Source organism: Coffea arabica, chromosome 4e, assembly GCF_036785885.1.
Source record: "Coffea arabica cultivar ET-39 chromosome 4e, Coffea Arabica ET-39 HiFi, whole genome shotgun sequence".
In the NCBI taxonomy this organism is placed as follows: Eukaryota; Viridiplantae; Streptophyta; class Magnoliopsida; order Gentianales; family Rubiaceae; genus Coffea; species Coffea arabica.
The window spans coordinates 192,706-209,422 of record NC_092317.1 but is presented as its reverse complement, the minus strand read 5'-3'; the positions used below and the strand labels follow the sequence as shown (position 1 = coordinate 209,422).

Sequence of the window (16,717 nt, the reverse complement as noted above, 5' to 3'; positions counted from 1 at the left end):
AGAATTTTTCAAATTTTCATTAGAAATCACATATTTTTTTGATAGAAATAAAAAACTAAAATGATCACAGTGACAGATAAAGGATCGAATTTGCTAGGCACCAAAAATGCCATTTTCCCTACCACTTAAATGGTCACTGGTGCCTAAATTTTAATGAAATTATGATATTTTATACACAAAAAGAAAAAATTGGTGTGCTATTTTTGTTTTGTTATGTAGAGAATTTAACTACTCATTTTTTAAGGTAGCCAAGCTTGGTCGCTCGACTCTTGTATAGTACATGTGCTTGGAGGTTGGGGCTTCGTAGAAGAGGAATCCTTCCAATCCCACCAGATAGCTATGTAGCGTACTTTGGTACTTCAAATATGGCTGCCTAACTATAATCACTCCAACACGAAGGGATTTTAACCATTGATCCTTTAGGCTTTAAGCTGTTGGCCACCATTAAAGACTTCAAAATCTTGATAAAAGGAACGTCAAGAGTTCAAACATTCTTTTCCATCAATTGTCTGCCATCAATGTACCACTAATCGTCTTGCATAATACACTCATCTGATCCGATGATGATCCCGTTAAACCTCTCCCCTATTAAAATAGGTTAGACTAGAAGCAGACTAAACTAGTTGTTGCCGTCTGATAAAATAAAATAAACACACTAAGGGATTTTGGGTGGGCAGTTTTTTATCTTAGGATAAGACCACACACACACACATAGACTTTTAATCATATCATATCCAATTCCATCCCCCCCCCCCCCCACACCATTGCCTTTCTTCTCCACCCTCTTTGCCAAATATATCAAGTACCACCAACACCAACAAATAGAATCTGCTCAAGCATGTATATACAGCATCAAGTTTTCCAATTGCTACTATATATAAACCATTCCGGTACAAAACCTTTCATTTCATGCTAGTATAAGAAATTAATAAAATGAAACCCCCCTTACTCAAAGGATTTAACAATTAAAAAAAAAAAGCAGAGAAAGAAAGAGAGAAAAGAAAAACCATGCACAAACTAACGACATCTCAATCAACCACTATATTTTTGCACTCCTCTACAACCACTACCTATATTGCAAGACAACAAACCTTCACAAAGCAAATTACCCAAAACCAGTCGATGTCATTAAGAAACGAAACCAAATCCACTTAATTATACTGGGATCACATCTATCTTTGATGCGTCTTCGCAGCTCAACACCACACCCTCTAAGCTTGCCGGAAAGATACACTTGCTCCACTGGCATCCTGTTGTGAACGGCTCTGGAGGCGGAACTATCATCAGCACATTCTCGTTTCTCTGCACAACTCCCATCACACTCACCGTGCTCCCTTCTTTAATGTACCTAAGCCAACACGAAAAAAAAAAAAAAGCATTTCAGACACCCCAGCAGATGGAAAAAGCATCATCCCTTTTTTTTCGTTCTTTTCCAGTTTCCTCTTTTTTCTTTTTCTTTTTTGTGTTAATCCCCCTTATGGTTAAACGGTTCACAATTCTACCTTAGGTTATGTAGCTTCTCTAAAATGTGAATGCAAGTCATCAAAAACTGTACCACAACAAGGCCAGAGCAGATTTGAATTATCACTCCATTAATTATATGGAGAGCACTTCTAGTATTACAATGAAACTTCACAAGTACATTGGCAACATGGCATTAATTTTGATGAATAAGAAGGCTTACCCTTCCTTCAACCGCATCACTCGATTATCGCTCGAAAGATTCCTATCCCCCAACCATCTGATAAAATCAGGAGACAGCTCCTTGTTCAAAGGATTGACTTCAACAACGACAGATTCCTGCACATAAGGAGTCACCCTAGCACCATAGCCTGTCTTAACTAAAGCTCTCAAACCAGACTGAAAATCAGAGATGTAGAAGTCAACAACGTGCCTCTGCAAATAAGTCAAACATAGAGCAATTCTCAAAATCTTTGTCATGATCCCTGCAATGCAACAAGAAAAGCATGTACCACCAGAAACATCTAAAAATTTTTTAGCATGTAACAAGAAAAGAGGATCGGGATAGAACTCTGCTACCCTAAAGAAGGCTTCTTACCTGTCCAAAAAGGGGAAAAAAAAGAATATTGCTGTATGTAATTAAAAAAGATTGAGAAGCTAAGTACAGGAACGTACTTCTGATGACCTAAGCCCCCACGTAAAACGACGATGGGTAGGATTTGCAGCTTTTGAGTCCCAACCTCGATACTCATATAAACTTGTAGAAGTATAGACACATCTTGGCACCTTTTGGAAGGATGATTCCAGGGGTACATTTCCACAAGTCACCACCTTTGCAGTTTGACCATAATTTAACCATTAGCATAGGAGATCAAACCACCAAATTCAAAAGCTATAAAAGGCACTTCAATAAAAGTCCAGCAACAGGAGAAAAGGCTAAACACAATGAGGTAAAACACACTAATAAGAATGGCCAAAAATCCTATGCATTTTTTACACAAAAACATTTCTGAAGCAATCCAAAACCATTATTGTTTAATTAAATTTCTATAAAACAAAATGAAAGCAGGATCACTCATCACACGGCCTCTAACATCTAAAGCTGAATCAGAATTCAAATTTGCCCAAGCTCCAAATACATCCTCCTCCAACTGATAGCACTCCTTCCAGGGAAATGGGGATACAGAAGGAAAAGAGGATGTAACCATTCTGAAGTTGCTATTTGTTGGCCAGCAAAAAGCCAATAGTGGTCTTTGGATTAGCATCAGCTTATGAGCAACATAGCAGTTATTGGCCGCTAGGACCATAGACCTTCAAGACAGGCGTTCATACATGGTAGATGTTAGTCGCGGCCCAAGCATTTGTTTCAAGACGAAGTCAGATTGAGATAGCTATTCGTATGTCCCTACATTACAGTAGAAGACAACACTGAATGGAAGGGCCTTGTAACTCTCTCTCAGAGGAACTGGAATCTTTTTCATTTTCATGCCTCTGCGAGGCTGAACATTCTATGGTACAAGTACGGAGAATAGCTTTGGGGGTGATTCATGATGTCGCCAATTCAACTATGGAAACGAATAAAAAATTTAGTAGAATAGAAGTACTATAAATCAGAATTAACAAGTACTTACCCCTGAAACCTTGACATATTGCCCATTCTTTGCAGTTCTCAATTCGGCATCAGGATAATTGGCAATGAAACCAATTATAGCTCTTTTCCCCCAACAAGAATTCCAAAGGAATAACGCCGCAACAATGGCGAAGAGAACAACAACAACAATGAGCAAAATAGCATTGTGCACGGCTCCAAGGATAAAGCCACCAGCAATGAAACCCATGATGAACAGCAAGATCATTGCCCACAGGATAGGCTTTGGAAAATTCCTCTTGAAGGAATAGTCATCTTCTTGACTAAGAGTAGTCACAGCTGGGTTGTTAGCAACAGAAGGACCATGTACTTTGACTGACCCCATTGAGTCCAAAGGACCAGAGACCTTACGTGGGGCACCAGATGAATTCAACGGACCAGAAGAGATTGGACCGGAAGTAATTAGTCCTGTTGTAGGAAGAACTGGAGCGAGTGGACCGGAATTTTGGCGGGCAAGGGGGGTGACCCCACCAGATTGTGGGCCAGATGATTTTTTTATAGGTTCCCCATGTTTACTCAAAGGCCCAGAATTTGATTTCTTCATTGATGCTGAACCAGATGCTCCTGCAGATGATACTGGACCAGAGGTGGAATAGCTGGCTCTAGCAGCAGTATTAGGATTGATTGGTCCTGAATGTGAGGCAGCTCCAGCAAATGATCCAGTCCTTGAAGGAGCATTGGTTACAGGTCCAGATTTCCGTGACTTAGAGCCATCAACAGGAATATCAAACATCTTTCCAAGCTCTCCAGACTTCTTGATATCACCACCAGTGTATGGCATGGCCACAGAGCTCATGGTTGGTGTCCGCTCTTTCGGCTGCTCAGGCCGGCCAGATACATACAAGCCATTGCTCAGCTGATGAGATGGAAATCTAGAACCCATCCCGAGTTCTTATCATGCACTTATGAAGCACAAGTTCTGTAGCAGCTGTTATGTGTGGCTCTGAAATCTAATATCCCCATATGAGCCAAGGAAAATGTTGTCAGTCAAAAACATGCTTCATGTTGCAGAATGCACGACAAAATTATTGAAATAAGAGCAACACGGTAATTATGGTGTGTGCAATCAATAACAATAACTGGCAAATTGACTGAGAAACAAACCATGCACCAGTCATTACGTGGCAACAGAAGCTGCTTTCCCTCATTATCCAAAGAAGAAAATGGATGGCTATCCATATCTCAGTAGCATGAACCAAATAAGAGGGTAGATCACTAATTGAGAAAAAAATCTCAAAATGCACGATGAATGTCATGAAGCAAAAACTTTCTTTCTTGCAATTTGAGTCCCAAAATATTTTGTGAACTTCCTATTCACAGTAATGCACATCATGTAGGACAAGCCCTTGCAATTGGTCCCTCTTCACGCTTAAACCTAAGTTTTAAAGTTCAAATTCACGGACTTAATTTCAGGGAAGTTTCTTCAATGAAAGTGTACAACCCACACTATAACCAATAGATCATTTACATGGGGATAGCCACAACTATGATTCTCACAAATAGATCTCAAAACAAATTTACGTTCATTTGATCCAACACACTCCTACACAAACCCCAAACAAGCACACTATGAGTTTGAAAGAAATAATATAGGGATGGTCAAAAGAGTACGTTAAAGGAAGGCAGAGAGAGACAGATAATCAACAGATACCATAACAAATACTAAACATATGAAAGATTTGGAAGCAACAAGTATCTAAGAATGTTCTAATATATGCACACTATCTTTGACAAATGTAAGTAGAGAAAGTCGACAAAACAAAGCCTGAAAAAGACACCAACTCGACAGCCTTGATAGATTAGTGATAATCGGGGGTAGATCACATAGAACAACTGTTGCATCTTTTGCAAAACCAAAAGTTTTCCATAAAGAAGCATAAATCAACATACACAAATAGATATTGCAAACGTGAAGCGAGCAACAGCTAGGGCAAAGAACCGCAAGTCAGCAGCAAGTCAACAGCTAGGATTGGCATTTCGTTTTCTTCAAAATCAATAAAGACAAGTCAGCAGCAAGGCCAAATGGAGATGTAAGACAGCTGGGACTTAGATCAAACCAAATAAAACATTTTTTTTTCTATTTTTTCTTAATATATAGGTAGCAGCCCTTTTACCAGACCAAGAAGTAACAACTCCACTAGGGTTTCCTTTTGTATATTTTCCCCTTCCACCGTTAAAGCTTCAACCGAGTCATTCTGAGCTCTGGGCAGTCCAGGAATGCAAATCAGCGAGAAATAATTCGAGGAGAAACTGCCTAAATTTGATAACCCTACCATAACAGACAGCTATGTAAATTGGCATACATTTATCCAGTTCATAATGGCAGACCTCAAACAAAAGTACAAACTTTGACATGAAATCAAGAAAACAAGGCAGACCCATTTCACCATTTGGAGCAAAAAGGAGAGAAACACCCAAAGATCGGGGGCATAACCAATGGAGAATGAGAAAGCAAAGAGAATGGAAAAATAATAATAACAAAAGGAATAAGAGAGCGAGAGAGAGAGAAGCAAATTAGGTGAAGGGAGGGAGGTTTACCTGAAATAGTAGCAATTAGAGGAAGGAGAAGGGTGAAACCTGAGGGAAATACAGATCTGGAGACATGAGATGGGAGTAGAATGGGATGGTTGATGGAATATGAATAGTAGCAGTAGCACAACAAACACAGATGCGAAGGGATGAGATGAGATGAGGAAGAGCAAAGAGGAAAATGGGGGTTTGGGGGATGATGTCTCACTCTAATTGATGTAATTTGGGGTTCAGTTAGTGATGGTTGGGATTTTGCTGCTGCTGCTGATGTCGTCGCTGTAGTCGTTGCTGGTGCGATCCCATCAACATCTACTTCATTTCTTTCTTTCTCTGTTTAGTTTTGTTCTCTCTCTACTCTCTAAGTACCCCTTCTCCTCCTAGTACTATATCTTCAGAGTGCCGCAACAACGGGTGGGTTGTCTCGTCCGGCTATAACCTCCTCCAACATCCCGATTTTTCAAAAAATTTATATATACATCAACCTACTACTAAAACATGGACACTAAAAGTTAAAAGAAACAGAAATTTAAAAAAAAAAAAAAAAAACGAGAGATAATAAATACTCTGGTTGTTAAGTCTCAAGGTCGTCACATTATCAACTCAACCTAATTCGAACTTTTCTTCTTCTTCTTTTTTTAAATTAACAATGCGACTAGAGAGCCTGTTTGGAATTTTTGAAATAGGAAAAAGAAAATTAAAATTAAGTAACGAGAGAAAATGAAAGAATTACAAGAAAAGGAAGGGCTAATTTCTCAAAATTATCTAAAAAAAATATCTCAAAAGTGGGGGTTTTCGGGGACCTCTTCCAATCAAATGTGGGGAACTTTTTTTTTTTTGTCCTTCTTTTGTTTGACACCTTTTTTAAAAAAAAAATGTTTCTCAGTCGCCACATAGTATTATGCAATGAGGAAGAAAAAACTTTTTTAAGATTTTAACCTGTCTGTTGCCGCACAATGCTATACAATGACGAGGATAATTTTTTCCATTTCTTTCGGTCATTGCATAATTGTTTTCGGCAATTGACACCTTATTTTAAAAAAACATAATTTTTTTTAAATTTTTTTTTAATGACAGCTTTTTTTTTAAAAAAAAAACTTAGTTCGATCAGTTCAATTTATTTTTCAAATTATTCACTGAATCGAAGCGAAGACATGACCAGTTTGTGGTTTGATTGATCAAATCGGTCAATCCAATCCGATTTTCAAAACACTAGTTTAAACTGATGCATCTACAAAGTGGTATCTTTTGCAGTTGTACCGTACCATCAACAACAAATAGTTTAGAAAATAAAAATCAATTAGCAAGGTGAAATAAGCACTTAACTTAATGCTAATTAATAACACCTACACAGGCCAACAATAACAAACCCCACTCCTACCTTCTCACTAGTTTTCACTAAGGGTGATGCTAAATCAAATAGCTAAACTTGAACTCGCAAACTACTCAATCAACAACTCGATTTGAATTCACTTTAATTGAGTTCAAACTGGAATTTGAGTTGCTCATTTGATCTCACAAATCGAACTCAAGTTCCAAATTCTTGTACATGAAGGATCAATGAGTCTAATCGAGCTTTTTATAATATATATTTCTTTATTTTTTATTTTTATTGCTGTAAAATGTCGATTATATTATTTATTTAAAATTATATATAAAATATTAAATTTTTATTATGCGAGCTTGAATAGACTCAATAGAAATTGATTAGAATCGATTAGATTTAATTAAATTCAAAATCAAGTTCGAGTACGAATAAGGTAAACTGAAGTCGAACTCAAGATCAAATATTTTTATGTCGAGTCAATTTCGAATTGTGCATTATTCGAACTCTGTTCAAATCGAATGCACCCTAGTCGTTGCACTTTCTCTTACACGATCTAGACTCTGCAATATGATGGGAGTTGCTCTACTCTTTTTTTTTTTTTTTTTACTGGAATCCAGGAAGGTATATAATACATTAGTTTAGTATGGGGAATGCTATATGCATATGGCTATTCCTTCCCGCGCATATCCAAATGCAAGCGTACTACAATTTCTGCCTTATATAATCTATGCTATATTTACTACTACCTATATATTATTTTTTTATATATAAAGGGAAAAGGAGGTGTTGGTGTAAATTTTTGTTGGTGGCGCTTTATATCCTTTCATCTAATATGTATTTCTTATTATTTTGTTTTTTCAACTTATTTAGTGAACCTTAATTTTTATTAACAGCTATCAATTATGGCTATGAATTACTACTAAACAATTATTTATTTATATATTTTATTTTAGTGAATTTTCTACATGTCTACTACACCAGCATAAAACTAATTCTCTTGAATATGATTTCAAATATAGTTAAAAAAAAAATTGACACATATTTCTTTTATTATTTGCACACACATTCATTCATGTATGCCATAAACATTAGCCATATAAGTAGTGTAATTTTAATACACCCTCCTCGTGACTCGGGTGGGCCGGCGTAAGCTGAATGACCATTTAATCCCTGATGACCTCATTGAATTCTTCTATCTACGGCTCGTTACGGAGTTATAGTAGTAGCTTTTTACAGCCAAACTATATGAACTAAATTGACCGATGATCCCTGCTCATCGCGAGAGGGTGCAGAACAAAGCCATTAATTATTGTGTAAAACTTAAGAAAGTTGAAGAACAAAATAGACTTTAGAAAACTAATAAATAATAATGATTAAAAGTAATCTGTTGCTTCTAAAGTCAAAACATCTGCAAGTTAATAGAGAGATTTGCAGCACGAACCCAACATTTTGGACACGAACATTCGACCAAATTTCTATCTGGAAAAAACATATGATAAGTACGACTCATACAATGAAAACATTTTTTTTTTTTTTATAAATTTTTTCAATGGGGTCAGACGTTCACTGGGGCTGTGGGGTTAATAATTTCCGGGGTTGTTCACAGTTTGATTCCCTCCTTTAACTTTCACTATCCAACTATTCAGTTGTTAGTTGTTACAGGCAGGTAAGGTTCCCCAACCCCAGCCTCCCTCCTCTTCAAAAGGTTAAAGAGTCCGAAGAGATGGATGTAGCTACTATTTTTTTTTTTTTTTTAAAAAAAGGATTCAATTTCTTTAAGAAGCGTCTTCAAGATAAAAAGATACAAACAGCTTTTAACCATCAGATTGTGTTTGAATTGCAATTTTCTGAAACTTATACAAAAAAACATACTGCAGCGTCTTAATATATGTAAGGTAAAAAAAATGATTCCAGAAAATCCCTTTCAAACTAAGGCCGTCAAGGCAGGGGAGCCGGTGAGAGGTGGGGCTATGTTGGCCCGGCGGAAAAATTGTCAGAATAATTTGAGAAGTTGGTGGCGGTTGTTACTTGTAAGAACGTGCAGAAGAATGGAGGAATCCACGTTCGCTCACCGTAGTCCCTTGTCCTCTAGCATATGTATGTTTAATTATTAAGTATATATATATATATATATATATATATATATATTTTTTTTTTTGGTTAGAAATTAAGTAGATTTATCATCATCATCATCATCATACAAAAGATACAAGCTCCCCAAGCATAGCATTAGCTATTCATCCACAATTTCGTACTCCCACGTGCCGAAGCTGGATAATAAGCCCAAAAAACCTAATGCAGCAGCTGCTTGCAATATGATTTCCTCTCTCGTATTTCTCGAGTTATTATGGTAACAAGAAGGAACCACCAAGTCTGAACTTATTCGGGCCAAAAGACGAAGTACAAGAAGAAGAATCAAAGGAACCTTCCCCACCACAACCTACCGTTAAAAGACACGCTATAAAGAGCATTTTCTCCCTTCCCCGCCACGCTTTAAAGGCCAAGGATGAGCAGGGAGAAGCCATCCCCCTAGAGGGAACTCTGGAGGGCTGGTGAAAAAGGCTATAGTGAATGAGCCTAGACAAGAGCAAGGTAACCGTGGAAGATTCTGCTAAATCAGCAGCAAAATTTGCAGGGGAGGCGATGGAGAAGACAGCAGACAAGGTCAAGACCACCCTCTTGTCCCGTGGAAGAGGTTACCTCAGGCTCGCATTCCCAATCCCCGGCTGAGCTCTGAGATGTCTAATGCTCTCTTATCAGCACATAGGCAGAGTGGAAATAATAGATTGAGACAGCTGAGGGGGGAATTGGCTCTTCGGATATAAAAGAGAGAGAGAGTCAGAGAGGCTTGTCCTTACTACACGATATCCCTCAATACCATCCAGTGTGAATACAATTCTTGACTTTGAATCCCACCATACAAAATCTTTCCCTTCGTATTTCATGCTATAATACAAGTTGCTCCACAACAACGTTAATTGAACTAAGTCGTAAAACATAATTGACCATCCAGAACTGACCAAATCAACCCAGACATAGAAGTAATACCCCTGTAAGAATGCCCATGCATGCCTTCTAATGTTGCGAAATTCTATCCAAATTAAATGCAACCGCAATATTGTCGGCAATCAAGATTAGGGAGTCTTACCAGCTACACCTGAGGCATACCGGAAAACAGCACACCATTGGGACCTGCTCACATACCGATAAGGTATTGCAGTGCTAGAGGTGTTTAAAGGGTTTTATGCCAAAACTAATTGGACGCATAGTGGAAGGCTATACGAATCTCACGTTTGACCATCGTACTTGTGCTTGAAGAATCCTAGAGGTGGAGGACACCTAATGGCGCTAATGCTCTACTTGCAACCTTTATAGTACAACAAAGTCAATACAGCGATTGAAAATAAGAAGAACCTTCCCAGGCGGAAAAATCAACAAAGACCAGAATCACCAATCAATTAGAATGAAGATCAACATCAACATAGCAGTGAAATAGCCAAGCGTCATACGTACTAAAAGTAACAAGTATGTAACAAATTATTTTTCAGCCAAATGCTCCACTGCAATACACATGTATCTTAAGGAGATACACAAAACCATAAACAAACAGAAAAATGGGTCTTCACTGCCACTGCTTCAAAGACACAGCCAATTGAGGACTTTGCTGAAGCTGTAGACAGAGGGCAGTACAAGGATTAGGTCACGCAGAAAGGGAAATGTTACACAAGCACATAGAGGTGGGTGACCCCAAGATCCATGAACCATTCATTACTAAAATGCAATGTAAGAGCATAAACAGCGAGTCACTGGCTTTCAGATTTACAAGTCAAGTTTTCTGCAAAGAGCTAGACTATTTCTTTACGTAAGAAGTTGCACCTCACAGGGCATGGACATAAAGAGGGAGCAAATCCAAAAGTAGCCAGAACACAACAAATGCATCAAGGTAAAAAAAGATGATGCAAATCTAAAAATAAGTTGAAGTACTGCAGATTATCCTGGAGAGTTGTTCAATAAGACAACAACATTGATGAACTCGGAAAAAGATGGGTAACAATTGATAGATAGAAATTTCTAAAACAGAATAAATAGTAGGTTACGTTGATTGTAGAGCTCAACACACAGATTTCTGTTCCAATACAACGATAGGGAACTCCAACCCAGATAAGTATTCATTCTCTTGTTAACTTACTTATTACTAAGTAGTAGATTAGATCCCACATAAAGATTCATAAATTCTGAAATACATCTTACACACTACTGTGATTTGCAGTTATAGGCTTAGGGCTGAGGTTAGTAGCAGCAGGAGAAAGCAGTTACCATAAGGGTAAAAAGATCGCTTGCTCACAGCAACTTTAAGGAAGTTCACATGACAAACCAAAAGTCAACATCTCCCTAGGGTTCGCACACAGCAAGCAAAATTTTCTTTTCTTTTCTTTTTTCTTTTTTTTTATTTAAGCACATACAGCAAGGAATTCAACATTAATTGCGGCAATCATCTTATCTTTTAAAACCGGGCAAGGGTGGGGAATGTGAAAAGTGATACTAGTATAAACATTATAGTGCACTTTTTATTTTACAAACAAACAAGGAAAATAGGTAAGGCATTTGGAAGAGTTTTAAGTAGAAACCTTTGTTTCTTTTTGGAAAAAAGGAAGGAAATGATGGGAAGAAAAGTCAATCAGTGGTGATCGGCGGCATGCTGCTTGTGCTCGAGGTGGCGACGCTCCTCGGGAAGAGCGACGAGATAGGAGAAGATCATCCCGCCAATGCAGACGTGATAGACGGGGTCGAAAGAACTGGTCTGGATGTACTTAGCGTGGTAGTTGTCGAGGCCCCTCTGGACGGCGTTCTTGAGGTAGTCCACCGTGAAATAGGGCTTCAGCTTCGCCGGGACTTCCTTCACCTTCAGTCCTTTCATCTCTCTGTAAGCGTTCCTCATCGCCATTTCTACTAAAATCTTCTTTCTTATTTGTTTCCGATTTGATTTCAGACTTCAAGATTTCCTCTCCAGATCCCCCAACCCTACAGTCCTCCTGACTCCTTCCTTTTACCCTTCGCCTTTATCGTGTCCCCTTTTTATTTATTTATTTATTTATTTTTGGTATAATTGACCTGATTCGATGGAAATTTGGTTGGTGGTCTCTATTTAGTAGGCCCAGCGGGCCAATACATGCTCCTGAGTGTCCAACAAAGAGTCCATCAAACATGGGGCACTAGTTAGAAACATTAGAAAATATGTATTAAGGGTCTGTTTGATAAAATAAAAAATGCTTGAATTGAATTTTTTTAGATATTTCGATGTTTTGGGTGTTTGATAAATAAAAATTTATTTGCTTAACTTGTTTGTAATTTTTTAGTACAAGAATCTTAACTGAATGCTTAATTCTGATAAGAATCAACAGAATTACTTCAACTACCTTATCTTATTTACCATATCTACCATCATTTGTTAATTATGTTCAAAATTCTTGTCTAATTAAATAACCTAATATTCTCTATTCAAAATTATTATCTAATTAAACAATCTGATATTCTCTATCTAACGATTTTTTACTTCTCTGACTTTCACATTTTCTCCGTACTTCTCATATAATATATTTCATCTTTTATATTAATTTGATTTAAAAATAAACATTGTCATTTTCCTATCTAACAATTTTAAACTAATTAAATCATAGGTTCTATTTCTTTTTTGGATGAAAAGATATAAGGGCAAAATTGTACAATTTAACTTATTAAGCATTCAATGACAAATGTTTATCAAACAATATAAATAGTTTCAATATTAAAATTCAGACATTTATATATTTCTTTTCAGTACTTAAAATTCAACAAATTAATTTTTTCAATAATCAGATTTCAAAATTCAGATTCAGTTTATCAAACGGACCTTAAATTAACATTACCTTCCATATACTTGTTAACAACATTTGAGCAATAATAATAATAATAATAATATAGAAAGTAATCAAAATACTACTTGGTTGTATACCAAAAGCAAAGAATATAATAATATGAGCAAATAGCATAGGATTCAACCATATGGATTAGCAATCTTAAACTTTGTTTCCAAATTGGGAAAAAAAAGGAATTAAGAATGCATCCACATTTTATAATGGATTAAAATTTTTTAGATTGACAGTTCACACACTAGCGGTTATACAATGTTAATATGAATTTAAAGTTGAAGTTCCATTTACATTAATTCATTTTGTCAAAAGTTTAAGTGTGAGGTTTCTTTTGAAAAAGGAAGGAAAAAAAAATGAAAGAGTGTGGAGTGGGAAGAGGCCTCCAGGTCAGCCCTAACCGAAGAAGAAGAAGAAGGCGGCTGCCAAAGAACATACTGTTGAACCCCCCGCCCAGCCTCTCTTCCCCTTTCTCTCTCTATATATACACACACATTACACATATAATGCCAGAGAGAGAGAGAGAGAGGGGTCAGCAGTCACTAGACTACTCTCCCTCTAAACACTGGAATCACTTCCCTTTTCTCCATCCCTACATTACATCTTTTCTTTTTTCTTTTCTCTTTTTTAGTCCGAACAATTTACTTCTCCTACACATTTCTTGTTCTTTTACTCCGATAAATAAATAAAATGAGTTTAAAACTGCTATTGCCCGCCTCCCTCTCTCAAACCCTAATACTAATTCCAACCACCAAACCCGCCGCTCCTCCCCCTCACCTCTCCGATCCCCAACGCCTTGGCTGCTCGCCGCCATCATCGTCCAGCGTTCTGCCTCCCTTTGGCTCCGCGATGCCTCCTACTGGATCCTCCCCCCCCCCCCTCAATCCCATGCGCCGCGCCACTACGCCCTCGCCCTTCTCCTCCACAACCTCTCCAATTCCCTCTCCGACGACCAGGTTATGTCCTTCGCCACCTCTCGCGGTTGCCCTTCCTCCGCTTTCTACCTTCAACCGCTGGCCCCAAGGCATTTTTGCCTTCTACCAACCCCACCACCTTCTTTCTTCTTTCTCTACCCCCCTCCACTTCCCTTTTTTCGAACGGTTCTACGTTGGCATTTTCTTTTCAATGCTTATTAGATAGAGCTGTATTGATTCCCCCCCCCCGGGGATGAGTTAATGATTTTCCCAGCGTTCATCCCCCCCCCCCTCTTTGTATGTAGACTAAGAGGCCAAATGATGTTCTTTATTGAGTTGAATGCCCGAAATATTTTTGGGTTTCGTGATTCTTCTCTGAATAGGAAGATCTGATGTCCCTCTCTCCCCATTGACTTGTGATATAACGACCTACGTTATGTGAATTTTCTGCTCTGCTCCGAGCTTAGATTTCTGAAAATCAATGCTTGGGGAGCTTATTCCCTTTATCAACGTTAAGCCTGCTATTTTTCGCTACCCTATGCCTGCTATTTATTGATCCTTCGTATGTTTGGTTTTCCTGTTTCTGTGAGTATTGTCTCTTGTACCTGTACAACTATTTCGGTATTGTATTATTAGTTGTTGAGCCCGCCAATGATGACTGTTAAAGGTTGAATCTGAAATGCTAGTTATAGTATTTGCTACGATACTGTTGATATTGTTTTGTACTAGGACGGTCTGAGGCATCGGCTCCTCCCCACCCTTTCCCCCCATTTTTCTCATTTCCTGTCTTCCCTGCGTCATGCCTGAAATTTTTTATTAAACTCTCCTGCACGTATTTTTTTCTGAATTTTCTTCAAGGCTTGGTTTTGGGGGACAAGGGGCACAGACGGTTGCAGGTGCAACCGTTTGTGCCGGTTGTATTCATTTTTCACAACGCGTAACTTCCATTGCACACGATGTAACTTACTTTGCACGACGTAATTTTACAACACTTTTTTGTGGATCCCACACATGGCGTGAAAATCGAGTTACATGTTGTAATTTGAGCCGCACAAATTTTTGAGGTCACATCGTGGCCGTGAACCTTCAGAAACGGTACCGTTCCTGCCCCATTTCCGGTTTTGGGGTCTATCATGTGTTGTCAAGTTGGCCAATTATGAACTCTGCAGTGCTCATCGTGAATGATGAGAACCTACACTAACAGTTATCCCTGTCTGATTCAATTTGATGTGTTCGTTTGATCTGACGCATGCGCTGCAGGCTAATGATTCCTTTTTTTCCTTCTTATTTATTCCCATTGGCTTTCTTTTACCTTAGTTCTCCTGATTTTGAAAAGGTTTTTACTGATCAACTGTGACATAGAAAAATGTAAATGATGTTGCACTTAAAAACAATTTCTTGTATGCCCCATAAGTTTACCTTCTTTGGTCTGCAATGTATGATATGTATCACTTTGTCTCCTTTATGTTTGGAACAAACGAGTAGCTTATGTCCTCAAACTTACCTAGGGTTACTACTTAGTTGGCATTACTGAGTGTTTGTGGCCGAGAGCTGCAGTTTTTGTGGATGAAGAGTTAAAACAATTCACAGTTATCCCTGTCTGAATTTTCTGAAGGAACCCTGTGACCTGACACAATAACAACTGCAGTTCCATAACAGGCATAATATTCTCAAATCTAAGCTCAAATTGTGAGCAGATGATTGTTAATGTTTAGTTTGCATGTCAATTAATTGCAGCACTACTTTTTTCACACACGAAGAATCCTTTTCATCCACTTTCTGGGTCCTTTTGTTTGCAGAGACTGTGGGAGCCTATGTTGCGAGCTTATGTAGTTGTGTAATGAACTGGGAGAGGAAGATAAGTGCATGTGTTCAAAGCAAAATCTTTTCATGGTTTGCTGGAGAGTTGAAACACATCCTGTTTATGCTTTAGAAAAGGCTCTTGGTGGGAAGAGCTGTTAATCTTTCCTATTGTAGGGCATCTCAGTAATGGCTTTTGACGGTATACTTTGCGTGGTACTCAGCTTGATTCTATTGTACTGATTCTAATAGAAGAGAAGCCGTAGAGATATCTAACTGTGCGTCTGGTTCTGAGGTTGAGGAGGGGTAAAGCACAATACACAATGGGGTGGATAAAGATTTTGCTTTTCAGTTCTGGATTAAAGGCAACATTAAGTCATGTTTGTTGATATACTAATTATTTTGTTTGAGTTTGGGGAGGCGGGTGGACTTTTTGAACGTCTGGTTCTTGCCAACAGTAAAGATGCTGTCAAGAGCTGGCAATTATCCACCTGTAAATATCTGAGAGTGGCAGTTTGCAACTTGCCGTAGGCTTATCTTTTGTCGGCAAGGACTATTCATGGACTTGTGCATATGAACTTGTGTTACTGCAGTTTACTGTCTTGTATTGTCAATACCCAGTGGAAACTATTTTCTGTATCATCATACTTGAATCCTAGAGAGGTGTTAGGGCTTGACAGCATTGGATGTGCGGCGAAGTTTATAACCTTGTACTGGTTTCTTGCATCCTTTGTTTGAATTAGATGTACAGATTGGATCTGACTATATTTTATTACATTATCTGCTTATCACTAATAAAAAGTTCCCAGTATCGCGCACAAATTTTTTATCTTGCATCCTCCAGCGACCCCTTTTTCTTTTTCTTCCATCCAAATGAAGGCATGTAACAATTCTATTTGAGATAACCAGAATTTTGATGATGTGTATGGAATGGAAAGAGTAAACGTACGTTTGAACAAGGTAAAACGTAAATTTGGACAAGGTAAATCTCGAGAAGTGTGTTAAAATCTCAAGCTTAAGGTTATAACATCACTGGTAGTTATATCATGGACTAATGGGGCTAACGTTGCCCTACATGCTACAACAATTGTACAGGTGATGAGCAGAACAGGCGTTGTACGGATGATTAGCAGAA

General features: G+C 38.1%; 2 protein-coding genes, 1 long non-coding RNA gene and 4 other non-coding genes across 14 annotated transcripts; 5 read left to right on the top strand and 2 right to left on the bottom strand.

Moving 5' to 3' along the window:
* Nucleotides 1-845: 845 nt before the first annotated feature.
* On the bottom strand, nucleotides 846-6,117 carry LOC113742970 (uncharacterized membrane protein At1g16860). 8 transcript variants are annotated; one of them, XM_027271006.2, is made up of 8 exons: nucleotides 5,847-6,116; nucleotides 5,648-5,686; nucleotides 5,224-5,378; nucleotides 5,000-5,093; nucleotides 3,093-4,059; nucleotides 2,137-2,292; nucleotides 1,685-1,896; nucleotides 846-1,348 (listed from the first exon to the last, which is right to left on the bottom strand). In XM_027271006.2, exons 5-8 carry the CDS (start codon nucleotides 3,990-3,992, stop codon nucleotides 1,156-1,158), a joined length of 1,461 nt encoding a protein of 486 aa, XP_027126807.1. In that variant the 5' UTR covers nucleotides 3,993-4,059; nucleotides 5,000-5,093; nucleotides 5,224-5,378; nucleotides 5,648-5,686; nucleotides 5,847-6,116; the 3' UTR covers nucleotides 846-1,155. The 8 variants fall into 8 exon arrangements, with proteins under 8 accessions (XP_027126807.1, XP_071902932.1, XP_027126805.1 ...); XM_072046831.1 differs by having other exon boundaries at nucleotides 5,224-5,311; XM_027271004.2 differs by having other exon boundaries at nucleotides 5,648-6,116.
* Nucleotides 6,118-10,401: 4,284 nt separating this feature from the next.
* On the bottom strand, nucleotides 10,402-12,032 carry LOC113742851 (uncharacterized). The gene is made up of 2 exons (XM_072046826.1): nucleotides 11,591-12,032; nucleotides 10,402-10,632 (listed from the first exon to the last, which is right to left on the bottom strand). Exon 1 carries the CDS (start codon nucleotides 11,905-11,907, stop codon nucleotides 11,641-11,643), a length of 267 nt encoding a protein of 88 aa, XP_071902927.1. The 5' UTR covers nucleotides 11,908-12,032; the 3' UTR covers nucleotides 10,402-10,632; nucleotides 11,591-11,640.
* Nucleotides 12,033-13,196: 1,164 nt separating this feature from the next.
* On the top strand, nucleotides 13,197-16,404 carry LOC113742462 (uncharacterized). The gene is made up of 2 exons (XR_003460839.2): nucleotides 13,197-14,367; nucleotides 15,582-16,404. It is a non-coding gene; the product is annotated as an uncharacterized lncRNA (long non-coding RNA).
* On the top strand, nucleotides 14,106-14,178 carry LOC113743080 (small nucleolar RNA snoR64a). Its single transcript, XR_003460970.1, has one exon. It is a non-coding gene; the product is annotated as a small nucleolar RNA snoR64a (small nucleolar RNA).
* On the top strand, nucleotides 14,430-14,524 carry LOC113743083 (small nucleolar RNA snoR20a). Its single transcript, XR_003460971.1, has one exon. It is a non-coding gene; the product is annotated as a small nucleolar RNA snoR20a (small nucleolar RNA).
* LOC113743067 (small nucleolar RNA R38) lies at nucleotides 14,956-15,034 on the top strand. Its single transcript, XR_003460957.1, has one exon. It is a non-coding gene; the product is annotated as a small nucleolar RNA R38 (small nucleolar RNA).
* On the top strand, nucleotides 15,341-15,420 carry LOC113743142 (small nucleolar RNA R38). The gene has a single exon (XR_003461029.1). It is a non-coding gene; the product is annotated as a small nucleolar RNA R38 (small nucleolar RNA).
* Nucleotides 16,405-16,717: the final 313 nt, after the last annotated feature.